The 24,928-nt window shown below is 51.3% G+C and overlaps 1 protein-coding gene across 3 annotated transcripts in view; it reads left to right on the plus strand.

Moving 5' to 3' along the window:
* The first annotated feature begins 553 nt into the window (after positions 1 to 553).
* The window catches only part of RRBP1 (ribosome binding protein 1), a 58,263-nt gene continuing 33,888 nt past the window's right edge, over positions 554 to 24,928 (plus strand). For all 3 annotated transcript variants that reach the window (XM_068525076.1, XM_068525078.1, XM_068525077.1), the window contains exons 1-2: positions 554 to 647; positions 21,212 to 23,270. In XM_068525076.1, coding sequence (XP_068381177.1) covers positions 21,233 to 23,270 — 2,038 coding nt within the window. In that variant the 5' untranslated portion in view covers positions 554 to 647; positions 21,212 to 21,232. The remainder of the gene's footprint in view (positions 648 to 21,211; positions 23,271 to 24,928) is intronic.

Here is a 24,928-nt window from a genome sequence, read left to right on the forward strand (position 1 = left end):
AGGCGCGGCGCCGCCGGGATTCGAACCTTCTCGGCCCGCCGGGCCACAGCCTTCCCGGAATCAGCTCCGGCAAGCAGGGTCGCTGGCCCGGAGTGGGCGGGGCCGGCAGGCGCCCCCTCCCCCATTCGGCCGCGCGTTCCGGCCCCGCCCCGCCACCGCGCAGGGCCGAGAGTCGCGCCGCGCGGCTCCGCCCCCCCCGGCCCCGCCCCCGCGGCTCCCCGCAGCTCCTCCCCTCTCCCATTGGCCGAAGCGAAGACCCGCCTCTCCGCCCAATGGCCGCCGCCGCGGCTCGGCCGCCCGCGCTCTGACTGGTCATCGGCCGGCGGAGTGGCGGGGCACGGGCCAATGGGGAGAGGCGGCTCGATGAATGGCTGGCCCGGGTGGGGAAGGCAGGAGGCGGTGATCCCGGCGGAGGGGGCCGTTTGCCAGCTCCGAGGCAGAAAGTGCCACGACTCCACACGCGCGCACGCAACCAGCGAGCGGCCGGAGCGGACGGCGGACGGGGCGGGTGGCGTCGGGGTCGCGGCGCCTGCAGTTGCTTGGGGGCGGCTTCTCGGCGGAGGCTCGGCCGGCTCCTCTCTCCCGGTTCCGCGGCGGCGGCGGCGGCTCCTGCCCTCTCGCTCTCCCTCCCGCGTCTCCGGCTGCAGGTAAGAAACTTGGCCGGGCCCTGCAGCGGCGGCGGCGGCGGCGCGCGGGCCAGGCCGTCGGGGCGCCGGGGCCGGGCCGGGCGGGCCGCGCCGAGAGTGACACGTCTCCCTGGCGGCCCCTCCCCCGGCGGCGCCCCCGGCCGTCGCCGCGGCCGCGGACCCTGGGGGTCCGGGCGGGCCCCGGGGGCGTGTGCCGGGCCGAACCCCGTGCAGGGGCGTTGGCCGAGCGTGCCCGAGGTGTGGACCCCACGCCCTCGCCGTCTGCGGGACCTGCGGCGGCCCCGCGGCGAGACGTGGCCGCCCCCCCTCCACCTCTCTCCGTCCCTCGCAGCCGGGCCGTCGGGCCGGCCGGCGCGCTCCGAAGTTGGGCGAAGAAAGTTGGCGGCGGGGCGGGGCGGCGCACAGCTGGCGGAGGAAGGGGTTAAGCTTCGGGAAGCGGCTGGATGACGTTGCCGGGCTGGAGTCCGGGCTGGCGGGGTGGGGGCGGGCGGAAGGCGGCGGGGGCCGGCGGGGGAGGGGGCGGGATTGAATGGGGGCCCGGGCCGAGCGCGCCCGTCTCGGGCTGCGGCCGGGGGTGCGGCGGGGCCGGGAGGCGCCGACGGGGCGGGCCGGGCTCAGGACCGCAGGGGCCGCCGTGCAGGGACTCGGACCGTCCGGGTCCGGACGCCCGGCGGCCGCGGTGGCAACTTCTCGGAGTGCGGGAGGCGGCTCCCTGCTCCCCCTGGCGGCGGGGCCGGGGGCGCTGTTTGCCCGGCCGGCCTCGCGGACCCGGTGCGAGGGCGTCCGGCGGGGGAACGATGAATGGGCCGGCGGTGCCAGGTCCGGCGGAAGTGGCACCTCCGGCCCGGCCGTCAAGAGCGCTGGCACCCCGCCTGGCTCCCGCCCCGGGTCCCGGGCTCCCGCCGTGGCGCCGGGCTTGGGAGGGCGGGCCGGGGTCCACGCTTCCCGGGCAGCATCTGGGAAGCCTCGGGGAACCCTCCCCACACTGCAGGTCACAAACGGTAGCTCGGGTGGTGTCATGGCTAAGGGGTGGGCTTCCGAAAGCCGGCCCCGTGGGGAGTCGGCCAGGCTGTTTCACGCCGGCGTCCGCTTCCGACACTCCGGGGTCCGCTTCCACGTCGGAACAGCCGGGCTGCCGGAGAGAGAACCGTGAAGACCCAGCACGTGTAGGGAGTAGTCCACAGGTGTTGACTGTTAACTGTTTTTGCATGAGTTTCTAGGGTGTCCGGGCCGGGAGGGAGGTGGGGTCTGGGTTTGGCTCTGGCCCGCCCGCTGCGGACGCAGCCTTGCCACGTCCTGTCGTCTGGATCCCACCCCTGCCACGCTGCAGACCCTCTGCTCAGGGTGCTTAACCTCTCTGAACCCGGGTTTCCTTATCTGTAGCCTGGAGATAGAACCACCCACTCACTGTAGGGTCCGGCAGCCTCCCAGGTAAGTGCTGGGAAACCCTGGGACCTTGTGCCAGCAGAAGGAAGTTTGGCAGTAACTCCTGGAGTTCGGAGGTCAGCAGAGTCTAGGAAGCATTTAGAAAATGAAACTTTGCAGGCTCTTGGGAGCCTCGCGGGTCACTGTTTTGCTGGTGTGCTGGAACCTTCAGAGCGGGGGCGTCTGCGTGGCGTTTTCTGGACTTTGGGGAAGGAGGTCTCCTAAGAGCTTTGGCTGTTCCCGCGGGGCTGGGGAGCACTCTGCCTCCCCCTACGCTTTTCTCTGTGCTTGGCTGTCTTGACTTCCCCCTGATCCAACCCCAGAGAAGGCTCGGTGATCCCGCAGCGGGCTGTGGTGACGTCTCTGTTCCTTTATGAACTCTCCAAAGGTCAGGCCCACTGTGGGCTGCCAACTTGTTTCCCTTCCAGAAAGAAGCTTCCGGTTCTGAGGGCCTGGAGATGCCACTTCCCTCTCTGATGAAGCGAAGGAGGAAAGCTGGAGGCAGGAGGCGGAGAAGGGCTTGCACGTTCAGGGCTTCTGGACCCGTTGAGCTGCGGGGTGGCGGGGTGGGTGGCCAGATAAGGAGAGAAAGGTGTCTCGGGGACTGGAAACAGCCGCCAGGGAGTGGAGCCGCAGGCACTGTGCCGGATCAGAACTCTTCGCTTTCACAGTTAGGAGTCGGCCTCTGAACATCTCTACAGAGATTAAGAAGTTAGTTTGGTACCTTGGTGCATGAATGGTTTTTGATGATGGGAGAATTTTAAATAAATCCCAAGCCACTGAGTCACATTTGAGCAATTATGCTCTTTGCTGAAACGAGCCCTAAGTCAGTAGGCTGTAGTGATGATACAGCACCAAATTCCACGCAAGTGGCTGAATGCAAACAATTTGATTGGCATACTGGTTTATTATGTAGCAAGGATGCCTTTTTAAAATGTCAGGACCCCAGACTTTTCTTACTTGTTCTTTTATCCCAAGGAGTTGTAACGAGGAGGTGAGTGACATATAGGCAGGGAGTCAATAGTTCTTTCGAGAATCCAGATTTTTCTGTGCTAAAATCTTGTTTTGGGAGAAAAATATGGTCAGTGAGAATGATGACAGCGGAGACAGTGCTGTCCATCTGTACGTCCTGGCCCGGCGATGGTTAAGGCCTGGCCCGTAACACAATAATTGCGGATGAAATGAGGTAGACCAGCACACCTGTTAAATTTTCTCCAGCTATCTCATTGGACAACTGAAGCTCAGCCCAACTTGATTTTTAAGGTTTACTGTTTAGAGTCAGATTCACAGCTTTGGTGTACATCTCGGCCTCACAGCAGCCCGTTTCCATAGCGTAGATGTGGTTGTTCCCATCCTGTGGATGAGAACATAGAGGCCCAGCAGGTCAGTTCCTGTTGCCCAGCTGCTGGGCGATGTGGGCACGGCCTTCTGAATGTTCACCAACACCTACAGGCCGTATAATTCCACACTCGTTGGGACAGTAAGTACCCCAGGGAGCACCTGGAATTGGAAGATGGAAACGAAGGCGGGGAGTCAGTGTGGGGTGTGGCAGTACCAAGACAGTGCTTTCATTTCATGTCTTCGTCAAGCGTCTCCTGTGTGCCAGGCCTTTAGACACCACAAACGAACCTCGTTCGTGTCTGAAGACACTCCATCTAGAACTGTGTTGTCCAGTACGGTAGCCACACGGAGGTATTTCAACTTAATTAAAGTTAAATAAAATTAAACTAGTGGCAGTTCATGCGCTTCCACCTAATAAGATGTCACCGTTAGAAAGCAGTTGTTCCTGACTCTTGGTGTGCATTATAAACTGCATGTTAAGGGAAAGAAGGCGGGGGAGCAGGGGCGCAGCACAGACAGTGGTCATGCCCTGGAGAGCTTCTTACCTAACACCAAGGGCATCAAAGTGGTCAAATGTAACAGACACAGAAAATAGGTATTGGGCCGAAAACATATGGCTTGTAGGGAAAGTAAATATTTAATTCTAAGTGAGAGAGCCTGGGCAAGAGGGCCACTTAGCATTATAGAAAATTAACCTGGGGACTTCCTAGGAGGCTGTTTTCTTAGGCACACAAGTTCTGATGAGTCTCCTGAAACAGGCAGGCCGACTCCCACGACTGAAGGCCAGACACATGTAGCGTGTTTCCTTTAAGAGCCGTAAGTGACATGCATCTCCCACCTGCCTAGCAACGCAGGGCAACTTTAATTTATAAAGAAAGTTCTGTAATTTCTACGTTTGATTATTTTGGCAAGGCTGGAACAGCTGCCGGTCTCCTAACCTTACACAGTCCAGGGTACAGGCGTTTTCCTGTTTGGCTGGCGGCAGTTGTTTCCTGGCTATTTGCAGGGCTTTGTTATATTCCATAGAACTTTGAAAAGATGACTGGATAGTATTTGGGGAGAATTTCTGAATTCTTGGCTGTACTAGTGGCCTCATCTTAGTACACTGTGTAGAGTAACGTCAAACCAGTTAACAAAGAACCCAGAGTGATAGACAGCTACTTTCTTGTTGGTCAGACAGGAGGCCCCTAAGGTTGTGCCGGAAGTGATCAGCTATTTATAGTGATAGTGAATATCATCTGCTGGCTCCAAAGTCGGAATAGAAGACCATCTTAGACCCAAAGCTTTAATTCTGTGCCCTGACCCTGGTTGAGTTGTGAGTGAACCAGGTGTGTTTCAGGCTGTCTTGAGACTGGTTCCCAGCTGGAGCCCTGCGTGGATGGAACTTGGCTGGCACGTGAGGTTTGTTCAGGCCTGGGTTGCTAAACAACTAGGCCACCTTTTAAAATTGGAGAAGTTGTTGTTGTTAACATCTAGATTTTGGGGTCCTCTTGGGGAAAGTAGGAATTTCTGGGCACACCAGTTCTGCTTTCTTGGGTGGCAGCCGTAGACTGTCGTTGTCTTTCCTGGGCAGGGGCTGTGCTCTCCTCCCAGCCTCACTCACAGTACGTGCTTGGGTGCCGGCGGTCCCCAAGGGACACTGTCTACCCCAGCATCTGAGAGCAAGGAGGAGTTGGAGGGCGTCCGCATGTGACCTGAGTAGTCCCCAGCGTCCCCCACTGGCTGAAGCTTGGGGCAGCGGGGGGAGCACTGGTCTGGGTTCTAGTCCCCAGAGTAAGTGTTGTGACCTTGGATGTGACAGTTCTCATCCCTTGGCTTCAGTTTCCTCCTCGTGTAATATGAAACCAGGCCAGTTGGCCCCATCTTTCAGGCTACACATTGTGGTTTATCCTTCACTCCGTGCCTTCTCACACTTGTATCCTTTACGACGGCAAACCTATCAGCTCCGTCCACTCTCACCGCATCCCCTGGTGCCAGCCTGGTGCAGACCCCTCATCCCCCGGGTTATTTCACTAGGTCTGAAGTGGTCTGCCTGCTTTTGCCCTCACCCCCTGCCTTCTGGTCTGTTCCCAGAGCAGATCGTGTCACCCTGTGTTCAGGACCCTCCTTGGCCTGAGTCTGTCCAGTGGCCTCCAAGGCCCCTCTTTTCCCTCAGGCTTCACTGCTGCCACCCCCACCCCCTGCTCTGGTCACACTGGCCTCCCTCTGTTTCCCGGGCAGGCCCTTCTGCCGCAGGGTCTTTGCACATGCTCTTGCTTTCCCTGGGGAGCTTTTGCCCAGACGGCCACGTGGCTTGCTCCCCCACCATCCTCAGGTCTGTGCATTGTGACCTCCCTGACCACCCTATTTAAAGTGACAGCCCCGGTGACCCCTGTCCCACTTCTCTGCGTGGCTTTGTTTTCATTATCACCACCTGATGTGTCACATACGTGACTGACTTTGTCATTTCTGACACTGGAGTGTAAGCTCTCCCAGTGCAGGGATGTGGCCCCCCTGTTTCCCCGAGGTGTCCCTAGTGTCTGGACAGTGGCATACAGTAGGTGCCCATCCTTGCCGAGCTAACAGATGATTTTCTAGTGCCTGTGTTCTGTGAGTACATTATCATTTAGCCTCAAGTAGCCTGGATTCCTAGAGCATCAAATATAAACACAAAAAACATATTCCAAAGCCAAGCGACTTTTGGATTCCCTCCAGCCTGGCTCCAGTTGGGAGACTGACCGTTACACTCATGGCGGTGCTGCCACACGTGGCCCATCCTGCTCCGCCAAGAGAAGCCAAGGCTCTGAAGTGACCCTTGGCAGAAGGCTTGGGCGTTCGCTCTCTCCCAGGTGCCCTGCACCTGCAGGCCGGTTAGATTGGTCTCAGCGCTGCCTGTTCTCTGCTGTCCGTCACCCAGGCGGGGGCCTCACTAGACCGGGCCCTTCCCAGGTGCCTGCGCTGGTTCCAGGAGGAGAATTCGCAGCGAGCATCCTTTATTTCCCGGCGGAGCTGATGAGCTAGATGGGTTTGCAGAGCAGCCGAGCGTATCGGTGACGACGCGCTCACCAGGAAACAAAACGTTATTTTTGGTTTGAACCGTGCACTGCCTCTGAAAAGAGGTGGGTTTCGTGTTTCGTGAGCAAGAGTGTTCCTTCATGGTAGGAGGGGAAATTCTTTTCTGGTAGTTGGCATTCCATTCTCTCTTCTTTTAGTCAGACTTTGTTGGACTAAGAGGGCTGGATGAGATGAACCTCCCGCCTCCCAGATGGCGTTTCCTCCAGGACCGGGCGTGGACGCTGGGCAGGTGCGGGATACTGGAGCCAGGCGGGCTGGCTGGTCGCAGCCCCTTCCAGGCCGAGCCCACATCCCTCGTTGCCTCCTCTCTGCCTGCCTTTGCTTTTAGGCAAAGAAATGGAAAAGTAGATCATAGATTCCTGGCCCCTCCTGACGGGAGGATCTGGCCTACGCATTTCACGCAGAACCGTGAGAAACCGGGTTCTGGCCCTCAGCCCAGGCAGTATGTTCTATTGGAACTTTTCATTCAGTGGTTAAAATGTACAACTCAGCTGGAGCAAAAACTATTTCCTTTTTAATTAAGGCTCATCCTGCATAGGAATTAGATGCAGCTTTATTTCTGTTGAACACGTTTTCATTTCCTGGTGAGTTCTAGATCGTCGTAGTTGGGCAATTTCGTAGTAACTGCAGTGACTCGGGGAAGGGGTCAGTGCGCAAGAGTGAGCGGTGACGACACCGTCAACAGCGGCCTCGTTAGTGACGTGTCGTTAGGGGCGTGGAGGGGGCTTTAGCCACGGCCGAGCCGGCCACTGTAGCCTGTGTTGTCGCCTCCAACCTCAGAGGGAAGCCCTGAGATTTGTTCTGAACAGTCTGGTTTCGGAAGCCGCGGGGACAGCGAGGTCTGTGGGGCTTGGAGGCGGGAGGCGGTGCCCACCGTGACCTTGGTCCCCACTTCCCCTCTCTTGGGAGCTGCGTGGTGAGCGCACGTGAGGGGCCTGGGGTTGGCAGGAGTGGACGTGCCATGACAGACCTGCCTGGCATCAGAGATGCTCCTCCTTTGCGAGCTGTGTGGATTCATTTTCCTACCAAAGTTGGCATGTGTGTATATACATATTTTAACTCTTTACTAAAGTAAAATACAAATACAGAAAAATGCACTGTCCCGTCTACAGCTCGCGGAGCAGCGCCCCATGTGACCAGCCGGCCAAGAAACATTGTCCCCCAGCAGCTCATTTCGTGCCCCTCGGGTAGCTGCCCGTGCCCGGGGGTAACCACACCCCTGACCTGTAGCTCACAGGTCCCTCCCGCCTGTGCGTGAACTCGGGGCAAGTGGACACACGGCCTGTGCTCATCGTGGCCTCCCATTCGACGTTACGTGTGAGCATGAGGTCCGTCCGTGGTCTTGGGCTATTGTAGTTCATCCCCCTGTTGTATATGCTCTGCACATCACTGTGCCGGGGCACTTGTAGTTTCCACTTTGGGGCTTCTGTTTCGATGTACTCTAAATTACATGATACTGTGAAATACAGTCTTGCCCCTGACTTTGGCGGCCGCGTGTCCACTTTCCCGCTGGGTCTGTTCCCAGGCGTGGGGCTGCGGCCACGGGAGGCATATGCTCAGCCGTGGACAACAGTGCGGACTCCCCAGGGTGCTGGTCCTCGTTTGTACTCCCACCGGCAGCATAGGAGCTTGGAACATGACTTCAGCAAGGAACCAGGGTGAAGTTGAGTTACCATTGCTACTGATAAGAAGCACCCCCTCGTGCTGCCCTCCCCATGTCCTGGAGATGGTTCATCAAAGATGAGCCTTTTCATAGGGCTTGCGTAAAAGGGTCAGGTTTTACTGCCGGTGAGCAGATGCTCTCCAAGCAGAAAGGCAGCCCCTCGCATTACATGAGGGAGGGCTCACAGAGTTTTGATCTGCGGTGAGACTCTTCATCAGACCCCCCACCTCACCCCGGTCCCAGCAAGGTAAATGTAGTGACTGTTGGAGTGTTAAGTGGATTTCTTCAAAACAAGGGAGCCTGGCTGTTGGGTACCAGAGGTCATTCCACCTGAGCCTCTGCCCACCTGCCGGGACCCTGCACAGAGCCCAGGGCCAGGAGGCAAGAGCACCGGGCAGGCTCCCCTCCTCCTGGGACAGATGTGCATCCAGGCTTGGATCTGGGAGTCACCCTACATAGCAGCCCTCCGGTCACATTGCAGGGATGACCTCTTTCCTTTTAAGAGCTTGCCTGGCTGGGGTTTGGTTTGGCCATGAGTGGCAGCAGTGCCAAATGTCAGTAGCTTGAAGAAGGGCGGGCGGCCTGTGTTCCGGTGGCAGGGTGGGCTGGTGGGCTGGAGCAGTCTTCTCCCTCGGGTGGGGCAAGTGCTGCAGAACAGATGAAAACAGCACCTGCGGAAAGCACTGAATGGCTTGGAAGATCCTGAGGAAGGTAGTGAGGGGACCAGAGTCTCAGTGCAGAGAATAACCCTGGATGGTGAGCACAGTCCTGAGGGCGTTCGGTGGACTGGGCAAACTGGGAGTTCTGATGGCACCTCTGGGCGCAGGGGGCAGAGACCAAGGTGGGCAGGATGATGGAAGCTGTGCCCACCGAGGACTCCTGCACCTCCAGGGTGAAGGTGAGTCAGAAGTAAGCCCGTCCCCTCTTGAGATGTTGTCCTTCATGCAGATCCCGTGACCTCAGAGGTAGGACATTTTCAAGCCAATTCTGACTCTTTGTAGAGAGTGCTCCAGGGCCAGTCCACAAGCAAGCAGGTCTTTGAAGGACTGCGCCTTTATCCTCGGCTCAGAGAATCCCCACGTGTAATTTTCAAGGCAAACAAGCATCCCTGGTTGAGAATAACCAAACAGAATGCCGCGCGTTCAGTGAATGAGGACCAGCAGGAACGTCTGTGAAAACAGAGACAGTGAGTGGTTGACACAGTGATTAAAAGCGCTTCTTACTCTGCTTAAAGTAATAGACAAGGTGGAAAATACCTACAAAGAAAGGAAACCGTTAAGTGACCTAGCAAATTTGATAAAGGAATCAGGTGCAGTTTCTAGCCATGGGCAGCTCAACCACTATAGTTAAAAACCCAATGGATTGCAGCGCGTGATTAACTGGAAGATAGAGCAGAATGTACAGATTTCACTTTAGAACCAAATAGGGCAGTAACTTCTAAGACCAACTGAGAATCAGGGAGAACAGGTGGTGTGCCAGAGCCCGTGTTGGATGAAATAATGACTGAGAATTGTACAGAATGGAGGAGACACCCAACCAAACAAGGGAAAAACACCCACATGTAGAAAGTGTAGTGATACAGCAACCAAAGGGAAAAATTCCAGAGTGAGGGTGAAATGAAGGTAACTTTTAAGGCAAAAACCAAGACCGTTAATTAGTGACATCTTGGCTAAAGGAAATTCTCCAGGATGTTCTTGGAAGGAAAATAGTGCCAAATGGAAAGAAGAATGAAGAAGGTGGGAACATTTGGGCAACTCTAAACAAATGTGAAAGAATAATAATAATGTTTGGGGGGGGGGGCGCTGGAAAAAGGGTATGGTTAATGACACCTAAGTTAGAGGGGTGTTAGAATTAGTGGAGGGAGTAAAGTTTTGTTTAACTTTGAACTTTGTGAATCTCACATATTATTGTGTTTTAAAGGTAGTCACTAAAGAATAGAAACTGTATTCTGCAATAGTAGAGGGGGAAAAAAATGGAGTGATTTAAAAACAATCCAAAAAGAGATAAGAAAGGAGACAAAAAGAACTCCAGGATGGGTGGGGAAATAACACAAAATAAGATTATAGAGTTAAACTCAACTATATCAGCATTTAAAATGTAAACTGGGGACTTCCCTCATGGCGCACAGTGGTTAAGACTCTGTGCTCCCAATGCAGGGGGCCCGGGTTCAATCCCTGGTCAGGGAACTAGATCCCACATGCATGCTGCAACTAAGAGTTCGCAAGCCGCAACTAAGGATCCCACCTGCCGCAACAAAGACCCAGTGCAACCAAATAAATTTAAAAAAAAAAATTTTTTTTTTTAAATTGTAAATTGACTAAATACTCCAGTTAAAACATAAAGATATCTTACTGGATTTTAAAAATCCAACTCTTGTTTACAAGAGACAGGGTGAAAATGAAAGAATATATAAAACAAAAATTGACAGAACTACAGGAAATGGTCAAATCTATAAGCATAGTAGAGAATTTTAGCATATCCTCTCAGTAATTGACAGCTAAGCAGACAAAAATCACTAAGGATTAGAACTTTGAACAAAATTAGGAATGTGATCTATGGCTGTATATAAATAAAACAAAACACTGTAGCCAGCTAATACGTATTTGACTTCAGAATTTTCAAAGATTGGCTGTATCCAGGGCCTTAAAGTCAGTCTCAACAAATGAAAGGATTGAAATTATGTAGAGCAGGTAGTCTGACCAGAGGTCAGTTAAACTAGAAATATGAATAAAAAGATAGAGTATCTCCATGTATGTGTATATTAAAATAAAACACTTCTAGCATGCATTTGTAGGTCAAAAAAAAAGGAAAATAGAAAATGTTTTGAAATGAATGATGATGAAGATACTACACATCAAAACTTGTAGGATGTAGCTAAAATATTATTTATAGGGAAATTGATAACTTTAAATACATATATTAAGAAAGAAGATGAAAATTAATGAGCTAAGTAAGCATCTGTCTCTAGAAGTAACAAAGTCAAAATAAACCACTCAGAAGGAAGTGACAATGAGAAGGGATTAATGAAACAGAAAACAAGTAAATATACAGTGGAGAAGTTCATTCTTACAAAAGATGAATAATGTTGACAAATATCAAGCAATATTGGTCAAGAAAAAGGCACAAATTATATCAAGAGTGTAAAATGGGACTTCACTACAGATGTGGTGACATTAAAAAGATGAGTGGTTATCATGAACAACTTGTGCTAATAAATAAAAACAAAGCAGTGTCATAGGTGTTTATTAACCACCAGAGGAGGGGGCTCTACCACACATTGTACGTATAAGCCTTCTTTTTTCATCTCAGCATGGTGATAATTTTGCAAGTTTTAACAACATCAGTGAATTTCTGGGAACATATAACTTAACAACACTAAGCTAAGAAGAGAACCAAGAACCTGATGAAGGGACACCTACAGGAAAGCCTACAGAAAACATCGCACTGCATAGCAAGACACCCAGAAGTTTTGCTTTGACATCAGGAAGAACAGGATGCCAGCAGACACGCCTTCTCTTGAGCACGGTGTTGGCGGTCCTGCCCTGTGCAAAAATTCAAGAGAAGTGAAGCGGAAGATAGAAAGATTGGGAAGAAAGTGTTAGTAGAATTAGGCAAGGTTGCTGGGGCTCGGGGGGAACCACCCTACAGAAATCAATTACATGTCAGTATTACCAGCAACAAACAGAAAATGAAATTTAAGAGAGACCCCATTTGCAATAGTGTAAAACCCGAAAAACCAAGAAGAAAATAACTATTTCCCAAAGTGTGTGAGACCCCACAGTGTGTGTTCTCTTCCTCCACCAGGATGCCTGTGCTTTTCTGTTTCAAGGTGGTTCTCATAACCATGTGACCGTGTAAATGAGTGGCCCCTGCCTGATTGATATTTAGTGGAGCCTTCACACAGCAGATGCTTGGAGCGTGGATGTGCTGAGGTTTGATTGGACACGGTGGGGAGACTACTGATCCTGCTTCCCGGGGAGCTTTGTGTCCACTGCAGGAAGCACTCTGCACATCTGAACTGCTCGTGGGTGATTTGAGGACTCAGGATTCCTGATCCCTACCTCGGGGGTGTAGTGAGCCCTGCAGGCTCCTCGTAAGCGCTCAGAAGATTTAGGTCTATTTAAGTGCCTACTTTTCCAAAGACTGTTATTTTGGAGAAACACAAAAGCATGTCAATGCTTTGTTTTTTTTCCGTAGCAAAGAAATTGAATCTGAAATGGCCAATGAATAAGCCAAGGCTTAGAATAGAAGACATTTCTATTTTTAGTGTTTTATCTTTCTTTAAAATGAATAGCATTGTTTCTTTGAAGTAGGAAGTCAGTTATTTCCATCCTCTTAAAACATGAAATAAATTATTTCCGAATACTATATCTTTTAGTTACCAGGTTTTCTCTTAGTTTTAGGTTTGAAAAAAAGAAAATAAAAAAAAAGAAGAATAGAGGTTACACTTAAAATTTTAGATGAGATGACCTGAAAACTCTCTTCTCTATAAACATTTAGAAATGTTAGATGGAGCTAATAAGCATTCTCTAAAAAGCATAGCTGAGTTTACAAGGTAGTAAAAGATATTACCGAATCCCGTAAGCCAAGGGCGGGGACTGTCTGGGTCCAGAAGTAAGCTGACCCTGCAGTGTGGGTGTCGCGTAGTCCTCCAAAGTCTGGGTCTTGGGTCTTTGGTTTTTGTGTCCAGGTGGGAGCTGGGTGGGGGGAGTGAGAACCCCACTGACACTCCCATGTAAAACCTGCACTGAAAGGACAGACTAGTGGCCAGGGGAGATGGCATGGGAGCTTATCTGTTTTCTCCTGAGGCGGGGGAGGCAGAGTTTCCTGGGAATATTTAACAGGAGCTGCTGCATCTAAAAATGTGTCCTTACCTGCTGCCTTCTCTGAAGCCCTCGTTGAAGCAAAGATAAAATAGCTCTTTAGAGACAAGCCTGAAATTCAGCCCAGACAGGGTTGCAACTTAATAAAGTCCCACCAGAGTCACTGTCAGAGGTATAAAAGTAGGTAGTGGAAAACATTAATGGGAAAAAACAACACCAGGGAGAAAACAAGGCGAACTTGAAAAAAAATAGAATAACTCAAAGGACTGATTATAGAGCTGGTTAGATTCAGCTGAAGAGACAATTGGTGAAGTGGAACATATGTCCGAGTGGTAGCACAGAGAGATTGAGGTCTAGTTAGGACTTCTACCACAAAGAAACAGGAGCAAGGAAATCGCAAAGAACTAAGTGGCCAAGGGCTTTCCAGAACTGGTGAAAAACATGAGAAAGCGCAGTGAGCCTGACTAAGACAGTAAAAATAAATACACATCTAAAGGCATTGGTGAAGGCTTAGAACCCCGAAGATGGATCTTAGAAGTGAGGGGGTATTTTTAAAAGGTATTACAAAGGAATGACAGCTCAACGACATGTTTTTCCATAGTAAGCACACACCCTCCCACGGCTGCCAACCAAAAAAGCCAGAAGACAGATAAAATAATAATCTTCAAAGTGGTGAGAGAAAATAACTGTCAGCACGGAATTCTGTACCCAGTTAATCCATTCATGAAGAGCGAGGGTGGAGGAAAGAAGTCCTTCCAGGGCTGTGAGGACTGAGGATGTAAGAGGAAATTCTTGCTGAAACAAGTAGTCGAGGATGTACTTTGGGGAGACTCAAAAGAAGGCGTGAGGTGCAGGAAGCAGTGGCCAGCAACAGACTGGGAACCACTTGGGTCATTTAACACGAGTGTCTGGAACTCCGAGCGCCCTCAGGTCGCCCAGGTATGTGTGAGGGAGAGGCGGGTGGAGCACCAAGGCTCCTGGGAAGTGTCAGGTGTGTATGTTAGGAGAACGTAAGGGGAAAAGACATTTTCATTACGGCTGTTAAAAAGAGCGCTTGCACACAGACACACAAAAGAACAGAAAAGTGTAGCTTTCAAACACAGATGAAAAGACGTCCAGTGGAATGCAAATAAATAAGGGGGGGAATAAGCAAAGAAAAAGTATTGTAAATAGGAATAACAAAACAAGGGTATAAATGAGTCCTGTTACATAGGCAATCACAGTAGATGTTGGTGAACTAACCCTACCAGTTAAAAAGACAAATTGCCATGCTGGTCTGAAAATAAAATCCAGCTATATGCTGTTTTTAAGAGCTCCACTCAAAACATATGAACCCAGAAAGGTTGCAAATGGAGAGCAGAAAATGATTCTAGACCAATGTTAACCCCCCAAAAGTTGGCGTAACTTTTTTTTTTAACTGGAGTATAATTGCCTTACAATGTTGTGTTAGTTTCTGCTGTACAACGAAGTGAATCAGCTATATGTATACATATATCCCCCCATCCCATCCATCTAGGTCATCACAGAGCACTGAGCTGAGCTCCCTGTGCTACGCAGCAGGTTCCCAACTAGCTGTCTATTTTATACATAGTAGTGTAATTCATGTCAAATCAGACATACAATCAGAATGAAGTGGAAAAAATAAAGATCATTATTAGGGATAAAGAGGATCACTTTATAATAGAGGAAAAAATAGTAGGCACTTTATCAGAAAGATGTAACAATTCTGATCTTATATTCACCTAATAAGATGCCCTCCAAATAAAGCACAAATTGACAGATTCCCAGGAGAAACTGATAAATCCATGATTATGGAGTGTTCATGTCAAGAAGTTAGAACAGTATAAACCAATGGAAGTTGGAGGAAGGAGTAATGAAAATTAATTATATAGATTGGATCACAAACCCAAAAGCTGGTTCTGGAATCATCATTGAAATTGAAATAGCAATTAAAAATCAGCTGTCTGCCAAAGGGAACCTTCATACACTGTTGGTGGGAATGTAAATTCGTGCAGGCACTGTTGAAAACAGAACAGTGTGGAGGTTCCTCAAAAAACTAAAAATAGAACTACCGTATGACCCATCACTCCTACTCTTGAGTGTATATCTGAAAAAAACAAAAACACTAATTCAGAAATATACATGCACCCCAGTGTTCATAGCAGCACTATTTACAATAGCCAAGACACGGAAACAGCCTAAATGTCCATTGACAGATGAATGGATAAAGAAGATGTGATATATATATATCGCATATATATTTATATATATGTATATGATGGAATACTACTCAGCCATAAAAAAGAATGAAAATTTGCCATTTGCGACAACATGGGTGAACCTACAAGGTATTGTGCTAAGTGAAATAAGTCAGACAGAGAAAGAAAAATACCGTATGATGTCACTTACATGTGGAATCTAAAAAATACAACAAACTAGTGAATATAACAAAAGAGGAGCAGATTCACAGTATAGAGAACAAACTAGTGGTTGCCACTGGGGAGAGGGAAGTGGGGAGGGGCAAGAGAGGGGTAGGAGATTAAGAGGCACAAACTATTAGATATAAAATAAGCTACAAGGCTCTATTGTACAACATGGGGAGTATAGCCAATATTTTATAATAACCATAAATGGAGTAGGTTTATACTTTAAAAACCTTTCAAAATTGTGAATCACTCTATTGTACACCTGTAACTTATATAAATACAGCAACTATACTTCAGTTAAAGAAAAATCAGCTCTCTACCCACTCTCCCCCCCTCCAAGAACAGATCTCGAAAAACCAGATTCTGACAGTTTTTTACAGGCAAGTTCTTGTGAACCCTACAAAGGATGGAGGAAAAGGGGTGCTCTGTAGCTCATCTTATGGGACTGAAGTGACCTTGCTACCAAGACTGGGTAAGAACAGTCTGAGAATGAGTTCTGACTTCCCCCACTTGACAGCACAGCCACCCGAATCCCACATAAAAATGTGAACAGACCAAATCTAGTGAGGGATTAGAAAAGAAAAGACCCACCGTCAAGAAGTGTTTACACCATCAGAGCCATCTGTGAGTTAACATTAGAATATATTCTTTTAATTCAATCCAATTCAGATTAAATGTCAGGTGGTAAAGAGAAAGCATTTGCTAAAATTTAATACCCTATTAAAAAAGGAAAGGTAGCTAGGAATATAAGATAGCTTAACGTGATCAAAGGTTTCTACCAAAAGCCTACAGTCAACACAGCATCTAACAGTGAAGGATCAGAAGTGGAGACCCGGCCGTGAGACCAGCGAGCCTGGAGCCGGCTCTGTGAGACGAGAGAGAAGCGATGGTGTGGCTTAGAAAGCAAGAAATTACTCTCTTCATAGGTGATTTTTCTTGAAGAGAATCCACAAACTCCTGGATTTGACGAGAGTTTAGCATAACATTTAGGTAAACGACACATGCAAAAATGAATAACTTTGCTGGTTGTAGCTAGGAAAAGAAAAAGATATCTTTTTCTAGTACATTTAAAAATAGCAATAACCTTAACAACAACAAAAAAGATGTGTAAGACTTCTATAGAGAAGATCATAAAAGCTCCCTGCAAGTATAAAAGAACGTTGAAATAAGTGGAGTGCTACACGCTCCATTCACCGGCAGCTCCCATGGTGTACAGCATCGGCTCTCCCCATGTTCACCTGTAAATTCAGTGCGTTTCAAATAAAAGGTCCAGTAGAATTTTTGGAAGGGATGCATAGGCCAAAATGTAGTATTGATGCAGGGCGTAAATAACACGTAGGCGGAACAAAGTGTGAGTCCAGTGAGGGATCCACGTGTACTGCAAACCAGATGGGACAGAGGCGGCTGTGAAAGTCGGGGGGTAGGGGGGATGGACCAGTCCGGAAGGGGCGCTGGGTAACTTAAGCCGTGGGGGAAGCTGACCCTATTTCCTGTCCTATGCCAGAGTAGATCCCAGGTGATTAGAAACCCAACTATGAAAAGTGTTCTGAAGTTTGTAGAAGAAAATAAACAGCGACAGGACTTTTCTCCCAGTGGTTGGAACCTGGGTGGCTGAGAGTCAGGGGTGAAAGGGAGGTTTTCACTCTGTATCAACCCCTTTGTTCCTTTTGCCTCGTTGCCTTTCTCCAACACAACTGAGTAATTATTTAGATTTAAAGGATAGCAACAGATTTTTCCTTAAAAAAAGAAAAAGGAAACAGGTTCTCTTTGACTCTGGGGTGGTAGCAATGAAACAAGAAAACACTGTAAAACAAAACAGTGAAACAATTTTTCAAACAAAATTGGTTGAAAAAGAAACCACAGACTTGGATACAAATGGTTAATATCCAAATGTGTAAAGGACACCTACAAATGAGAGGAAAAGACAACCCTTTAGAAAATGGGCCAAGGGTATGAGCAGACAACGTCGTGGAAGCAGCGTGAAGGGCTGCTCACCATGGGAGGCACATGGGGACGCATCCGGGTGTGAGCGCAGGAGATGGTGCGGGACGCGGAGGGCGGGGCTCGCGGCACTGCCCTGGGGGAGCAGCCCTGGGCCCGGCGGTGTGTCCTAGAGGATGAAATGCTGCCCGGTGATGCCCGCAGTGGTGTCTCATGCAGCCCTCACCGTAGCGGTGCTGGACATGTGTAAGCACACACGCACGCGTGTGGAAGTGGTGGCATTCTGAGTGTTGGTTCTCTCTGGAGAGAAGGATGAGATACTACATATATGTGTCTCAAGTAAATGGGGAAAGATGTTTGGATTTGCTAAACCTGGGTGGTAGGTAAGTGGACGTTCACGGTATTTTTCTTAATCTTCCGTATATTTGAAATATTTCATAATATTTACAAAAACAAGGAGACAGTGATCCTGATGCAGCCGTATCTGCTAGTGTCTCCATTTTATCGTCGTTGTGTTTTAGATTGTGCCTTCCTGGTAAGTCACCTAACGCCCAGGAAGTGGGGCTTGGGCTCAGTCGGGAGGCTTCGTCTCGCACCCCTGCCATGGCTTCTCCAAGTGCCCACACGTGGCCCCCGAGGAGCAGCTGGAGAGTGATGAGACCCCACCCCAGGGTGCTGTTGAGGGGCCTTTTCACAAAACGTCCCCAGATCCCCATTGCCAAGTTGGACTGAACTGGCCAGACTGGACAAGCCAGGTCGGGCCACACGAATCAGCAAATGTAGTCCGTGCCTGGGGCGTCCACTTAACTTCTGTTCCCGAGTCCTTACTCCCAGGAACAGAGGAAAGCCATTCTCTCAGGAGCCCGAGGTGGCCCCGGGGGTGTCAGCTGGCCAAGCCTGGGAGTGGTCCCCGAGCCTCTGGGCAGTCTCCTGCTCCCTGCCCTGGCGGGCCTTCACCTTTCTGCTTTGCATTCTAAGCAGACTGGCCATAGTAAATAAGAGTGCACATTTCATAGAAGTTTCCGGGATTGACAGAGTGCAGGTTCTTTGTGGTCAGCCCACACAGGATGCGGTGGCACGGTTGGCCGGATTCTTTGCCCTCCTGGGCACGGCCCTTGGGAAAACCCTGCGGGAGATCCCTGCTGGGGGCCTTTTACCATGGTGGGGATTTCAGAAGCGAAGCGCCGGAAGGCTGACCTTGAAGGCTGACCTTGAGACCTCGCTGGCTTTGCTGTGCCTGTGAGCACGGGTGGTACTCCCGCCCCTCGAGCAGGAGCCGACTCTGCGGGGCAGCGGGAAGGCGGCTTCCACCTCGACTTCTTGGCTGTCCGTGGTGATGGTGATGTGTCCTGAGCCTTCACTGTTTCACTGAGTTACCACAACTCTAGGGCTTTTCATTTTCCTGTGAAAGCGTCCTTTCAAAGAAACTCTTACTCAGGAGTTAGTGGTGGGGATGCAGTTTCTTTCTGGAGCAGCGGTCCTGCAGAGTTGGGAAGACACATCTGTGATGGACTCAGACGTCCGTCTGTCCACTGCGGAGGGAGGTGCTCTCCCAGCTGGCTTTTCTCCACTCTGTGCCCCTGACAGAGAATATATTTTTGTATCCCGTGTTTGCCTAACTTGAGAGTCAAAGCTGACTTTTCAACCGTGGCTTTTCTAACCAAACCACACGTCTGCAGAGCCCACGGTGGGGGGCAGGCGCCCATCGTGGGGACTGGTGGCCCTGGGGCTCCAGGGGCCCCGCCCTCCAGGGCTTGTTGGGGACGCCACCCGGGGCTTACGGACCCGCAGCCGGGGTGACCCGGGCCCCTGGCGTGGTGCTGCCTCTGGAGAAGGGGTGTTTCAAAGGATTTTTATATCCATTCTTTTTCAGATTCTTTTCCCATGTAGGTGATTACAGAGCATTGAGTAGAGTTCCCTGTGCTGTACAGAAGGTCAAAGGGTTTTTGTCATCTGAATAGGATGGATATAGTGGTTATGGTGTTGCTTTGTACCTGAAACGTGAAGTTCTGAGGGGTGCTTGTGAGGACCCGGAGTTTCGGTTGGTGGACGCCCTCCAAGCAGCAGGGTTAGAACGGGGCCTGGAACGTTCCAGCTTCCTGCCCCTGTCCTCCCGCCCACGGGACCCCCCTCCAGGCCTTTTGCACACTCGGCTGCGAGGATCCCGAAGGGCTCGTGTGGGGTGGCCTCTCCCGACTGTCACGTGTGAGGGGCCCTGGCTGTGCATCTCGCTGCCAGAACCCATGGCCCGGGGTCAGAGCCCGCCCCAGGAGTCCACCTCGGGCCTGAGGAGTGGAATGTGGAGCTTGGCCTGGAGCTGCAGGCCCGGCGACAGTCTGGGTGAAGTAAGTGTCACAGCCTCAGCTGAGAGACTTACCACCGTGGAGAGCAGAGCGCGTTCCACCCTCTTCCCGCAAGGGTTTTGTAGAAGGACGGCGAGACTGTGCATTTGTTCTAGAGCACAATGCTGAACCATTTACAACAGTCTCTCTGCTCAGTCCCTCCTTTCAAATGCCCTAATGTCAAAATTTGGATTTCACGACTGTTGTTTAGATACCCCCACTGCCACTGGAAGAGGAATCTCAACTTTTAAGCCACCGAGAAGCCTGGGCCCAGCCTATTCCGGCTCTGGGGACCCGGGGGCCGTTCAGCTCTCCCCCTTTCTGCCTTCCTCCCCCACCTCTCACCATTGCGTTCCCTTCTCAGGTCCACTGCTGGTCCTCCTGGGGGAGCTGTTTCTCACTCCCCAGTTCAGGGGACTGGAATGTGATTGTAGTAGCATCAAAATTAGTTGATAAAAGTTGAATGTATCCAAGAAATGAACCTGTTGGGAGTTTCTCACTGAAGTCAGATTTAGCCCGGCTGACAGCTGATGGGTGTGGACCTGGCCACCTCTGACCCTATGGACTTTGGTCCCCGGCCAGCAAGAAGGGGTGGTTCATCCTCTCGGTTGGGAGTGTGTCATCAGGCAAAGGGTCCCCTCCCCAGGGCGAGGAGTGGACCTGGTGGCACTGTCCTCCTCCCTCTTTGCAGCCTCTGGATGTGAAATTCCAAACCTGGAGTCTTACTTGGTCGGCTTCCCAAGACTGATATTTCCTGTTTCCTAATGTGCAAGTTTGCAGGTTGCATAGCTCTTCGGAGCTATCACTGGTTAAAGGCCATTTTTCCGCACCAAATTTTGATCACCTTTCCGGATTGTAATGCATAGGTTCTCATCTTTGGCCCTGGGTAGTTGTGTTTATCAGCACTGGAGGAAATGGAGGCAGCAGAGTCAGATGGCTCACGAGGGCCTTCTGGCCTGGACGCTGTGGCTGAGAGCTGGCAGCCGTGTTTGGTTTGACTCACATGGCATTTTTAAAATCAGTCAACTTCACGTTAAGGAAAAAAAAATTTCTGTCCTAATGTGAGAAAGCAAAAGATCTCTCAACACAGTGCCCACATGTCTACAGTAATCAGCTGTGGCTGGGCGTCACCTGGCCCTAATGTAGTGGGACAGTTTGCCACAGTCCTCACTACTCCCAATTGTCTCACACCTGGCCGGTGCTTGTGCTCATGTGTATCTTTGACCCCTGTGTGGGGAACATCGTGAACTGGGATCACGGCATCTGAGTCTCCTGGGTGTTATGTGCCCTGGTTATAGAGCTCCTCGCTGCCATCTCTCCATGGCTTCGTATGTCCCGGCACTAATGGAATATCTTATGTAAGAGTTGCTCACTTCTGAAGGGGGCGGGGAGAATGGGTGACGTCGGAGATGGCCTGAGTTTGTTTCTTCCTTCACTTTATCAGTCTGAAGAATTAGTGAAACCGTAAGTCAGGTGTTGGGGGTAGGGGTGGCGGTTGTTGAATACCTCAGTTTCTACAAAAAGTAATTGACACGTATGTATTTGGCAGGTGAAAGGAAAGCAAACCAGGATGGATATTTACGACACCCAGACCTTGGGGGTTGTGGTCTTTGGTGGATTCATGGTTGTTTCCGCCATCGGCATCTTCCTGGTGTCGACGTTCTCCATGAAGGAGACGTCGTATGAAGAAGCTCTAGCCAACCAGCGCAAGGAGATGGCGAAGACTCACCACCAGAAAGTGGAGAAGAAAAAGAAGGAGAAAACAGTGGAGAAGAAAGGAAAGACCAAGAAAAAGGACGAGAAACCCAACGGGAAGATACCTGACCATGAGCCAGGCCCCAACGTGACCATCCTCCCCAAGGACCCAGTGCGGGCGCCTGCAGTGGCGGTGGCTCCAACCCCAGTCCAGTCCCCCGTGGTCATTCCCCCTGTAGCCACGGTACCAGCCATGCCCCAGGAGAAGCCGGCTTCTTCCCCTAAGGACAAAAAGAAGAAGGAGAAAAAAGTGGCAAAGGTGGAACCAGCAGTCAGTTCTGTAGTAAATTCCATCCAGGTTCTTGCCTCAAAGGCTGCCATTTTGGAAGCCGCTCCCAAGGAGGTCCCTATGGTGGTTGTGTCCCCAGTGGGTGCCAAGGGCAGTGCCTCTGCCACCAGTGCTATGCAGAGCAAGAAGGCAGAGGGGGCCCCCAACCAGGGCAAGAAGGGAGAGGGGGCCCCCAACCAGGGCAAGAAGGGAGAGGGGGCCCCCAACCAGGGCAAGAAGGCAGAGGGGGCCCAGAATCAGGGCAAGAAGGGAGAGGGGGCCCCCAACCAGGGCAAGAAGGCAGAGGGGGCCCAGAACCAGGGCAAGAAGGCAGAGGGGGCCCCCAACCAGGGCAAGAAGGCAGAGGGGGCCCAGAACCAGGGCAAGAAGGCAGAGGGGGCCCAGAACCAGGGCAAGAAGGCAGAGGGGGCCCCCAACCAGGGCAAGAAGACAGAGGGGACCCCCAACCAGGGCAAGAAGACAGAGGGGACCCCCAACCAGGGCAAGAAGACAGAGGGGGCCCAGAATCAGGGCAAGAAGGCAGAGGGGGCCCAGAATCAGGGCAAGAAGGCAGAAGGGACCCAGAATCAGGGCAAGAAGGCAGAAGGGACCCCCAACCAAGGCAAGAAGACACAGGGGGCCCAGAATCAGGGCAAGAAGGCAGAAGGGGCCTCCAACCAGGGAAAGAAGGCAGAAGGGGTCCAGAACCAGGGCAAGAAGGCAGAGGGGACCCCCAACCAGGGCAAGAAGGCAGAGGGGGCCCAGAACCAGGGCAAGAAGGCAGAGGGGACCCCCAACCAGGGCAAGAAGGCAGAAGGGGCCTCCAACCAGGGCAAGAAGGCAGAAGGGGCCTCCAACCAGGGCAAGAAGGCAGAGGGGCCCCAGAACCAGGGCAAGAAGGCAGAGGGGGCCCAGAATCAGGGCAAAAAAGCCGAGGGGGCCCAGAATCAGGGCAAAAAGGCAGAGGGAGCTCAGAATCAGGGCAAAAAGGAGGAGGGTACCCCAAACCAGGGCAAAAAGGTAGAGGGGAGCCCCAATCAGGGCAAAAAGGTAGAAGTGGTTCAGAACCAGAGTAAAAAGGCAGAGGGAACCCCCAACCAAGGCAAGAAGGCAGAGGGGACCCCCAACCAGGGCAAGAAGGCAGAAGGGGCCTCCAACCAGGGGAAGAAGGCAGAGGGGACTCCCAACCAGGGGAAGAAGGCAGAAGGGGCCCCCAACCAGGGCAAGAAGGCAGAGGGGACCCCCAACCAGGGCAGGAAAGCGGAGGGGGGCCAGAATCAGGGCAAAAAGGCAGATTCGGTTGCTAATCAGGGCACAAAGGCGGAGGGTGTTGCAAACCAGGGGAAAAAAGCAGAAGGGGCCCCCAATCAAGGCAAAAAGGCAGAGGGAAACTTGAACCAGGGCAGAAAGTCAGAAGGGTCCCCCAACCAGGGCAAAAAGGTGGATGCATCTGCCAATCAGGGTAAAAAGGCAGAGTCAGCTCCTATCCAGGGCAAAAATGCAGATACGGTCCAGAGCCAGGAGGCACCAAAGCAAGAGGCTCCTGCGAAGAAGAAATCTGGGTCTAAGAAGAAAGGTGAGCCTGGTGAGTAGCTTTGATTTCTTTATGAATTTGGAGGGAAAAGCTGTCTTCAAGTGGCTTATGGATTCCCTTTGGGGAAGCCATCTGTATCAGTCAGCCATCGCCACATGGCTGCATAACAAACATCCCAGAATTCAGGGTCTTACAGTGTCAGTTGTTTATTCCTGCTCATGTTTCTGTTGACTTGGCTGGAGGTTGACTGGTTGGGGTTATCTCGGCTGGTGGCTCTGCTTCATGCTGCAGTTTAACTGGTTCAGCTCCTGCTGCAGGTTGAACATAGGTCTCTTCTACGTGTTTCTTCTGGGGCCCTGGCCGAGGCATCAGTGGCTCTCGAGGGCAGAGGCCCTCCCACGGTTGTGGCAGAGCTGTGACAGGGCACTGCTCAAACCAGCATCCTGTTGGCCAGAGCAGGCCATGAGACTGAGCCTGAGTCAAGGGGCAGGAAGTCTACTGTCCCCAGTGGGAGGGACTGCGGAGTGACCTGGGAAAAGGTGTGAGTTGAGGAGAGGTGAGGATTAGGAGCCGTGACTCCATCCACCACCCAGTCTAGGACAGTTCCGTGTCTTGCAGTCTTTCTCAAATGTCTGGCTGCGTCAGCCTGTTCTGCGTTCTTACCTCACCTGGTGTTTTAGCATAGCTTTGTTCTTTTCTAGATGTTTGTTGCATGAATAGCAGTAGGATGACGTTTCTGAGAAACAATGGCATCCACACCCCTGCCTCCCAGTTTTCCCTCTTCGCTACCCCACCACGCCCTTTATGTAATGGAGCATTAATAGAACATTAAAATAGATATTATGTATCAGATACATATATTAGATAATGTAGAACATGAATTGCCGTTATCTTTTTAGTACGGATTACTGTAGAAATTGGGCCCGTGAGTTCCTCTTTCATATTCATCACTCACTTGATACAGTAGTCTGATGTTTTCTTTCTCCGTCCCTCCCTTTCTCTCTCTCTCTCTCTCTTCTTCTCTTTCTCTCTAGATTTCTTTCTTTCTTAGATTAGCCATTAGTTGATTTGGAAAATTAATTGCATTTGTCTCAGTGAGGTACATGAGGGGCTTTGAAACGTTGGGACCTGTGCCCGGTAGGCAGGGCCCTACGTTTGTCCCTCTGTGAAGCTGTATCCGCTTTGCTGTTTCCTCTGCCCCAACTTCTGGGGGGGGTATTTACTCAGGCGACACTCGTCCCATGTGAGGGTCAGGGACCGGCCCACCTTGCCCCACAGGCCACGCCAACCTCTCAGGCCCTTTGAAAGCCCAGGCGCTCAGCCTCAGCCCTGACGCCGTGGCGGAGGGAGAGCACGCTGCCCTGTCTTCACGGTGCTGGTCCATTTGCCCCTGGGAGGCGGGCATTCGAGGCAGAAGACGGGGACGCAGGTGAGAGCCGCCTGTTCCCTGGCTTCTCGCACATCAGGTGTGTTCACCCTAGAGCTTCCTGTGGTCATCGTTACTGTGTGTGGCTTTGGCCATTGAAGTAAGGTGTGAAACAGAAACATGATAATATTAGAAAGGAAGGCAAAATTGTCCTAATTTGCAGGTAGTAAAGAACCTTGTTGGGAGGAAGACCTAACTTACGACCCGTGTGAACCCACAGAGCAGCTCGCCTGAGGTGGTATAAGAGGAAATTTGAACAGAAAAAATACCATGGTTCAGGATA

The sequence above is a fragment of the Eschrichtius robustus genome, chromosome 16 (assembly GCF_028021215.1).
Source record: "Eschrichtius robustus isolate mEscRob2 chromosome 16, mEscRob2.pri, whole genome shotgun sequence".
Classification (NCBI taxonomy): domain Eukaryota; kingdom Metazoa; phylum Chordata; class Mammalia; order Artiodactyla; family Eschrichtiidae; genus Eschrichtius; species Eschrichtius robustus.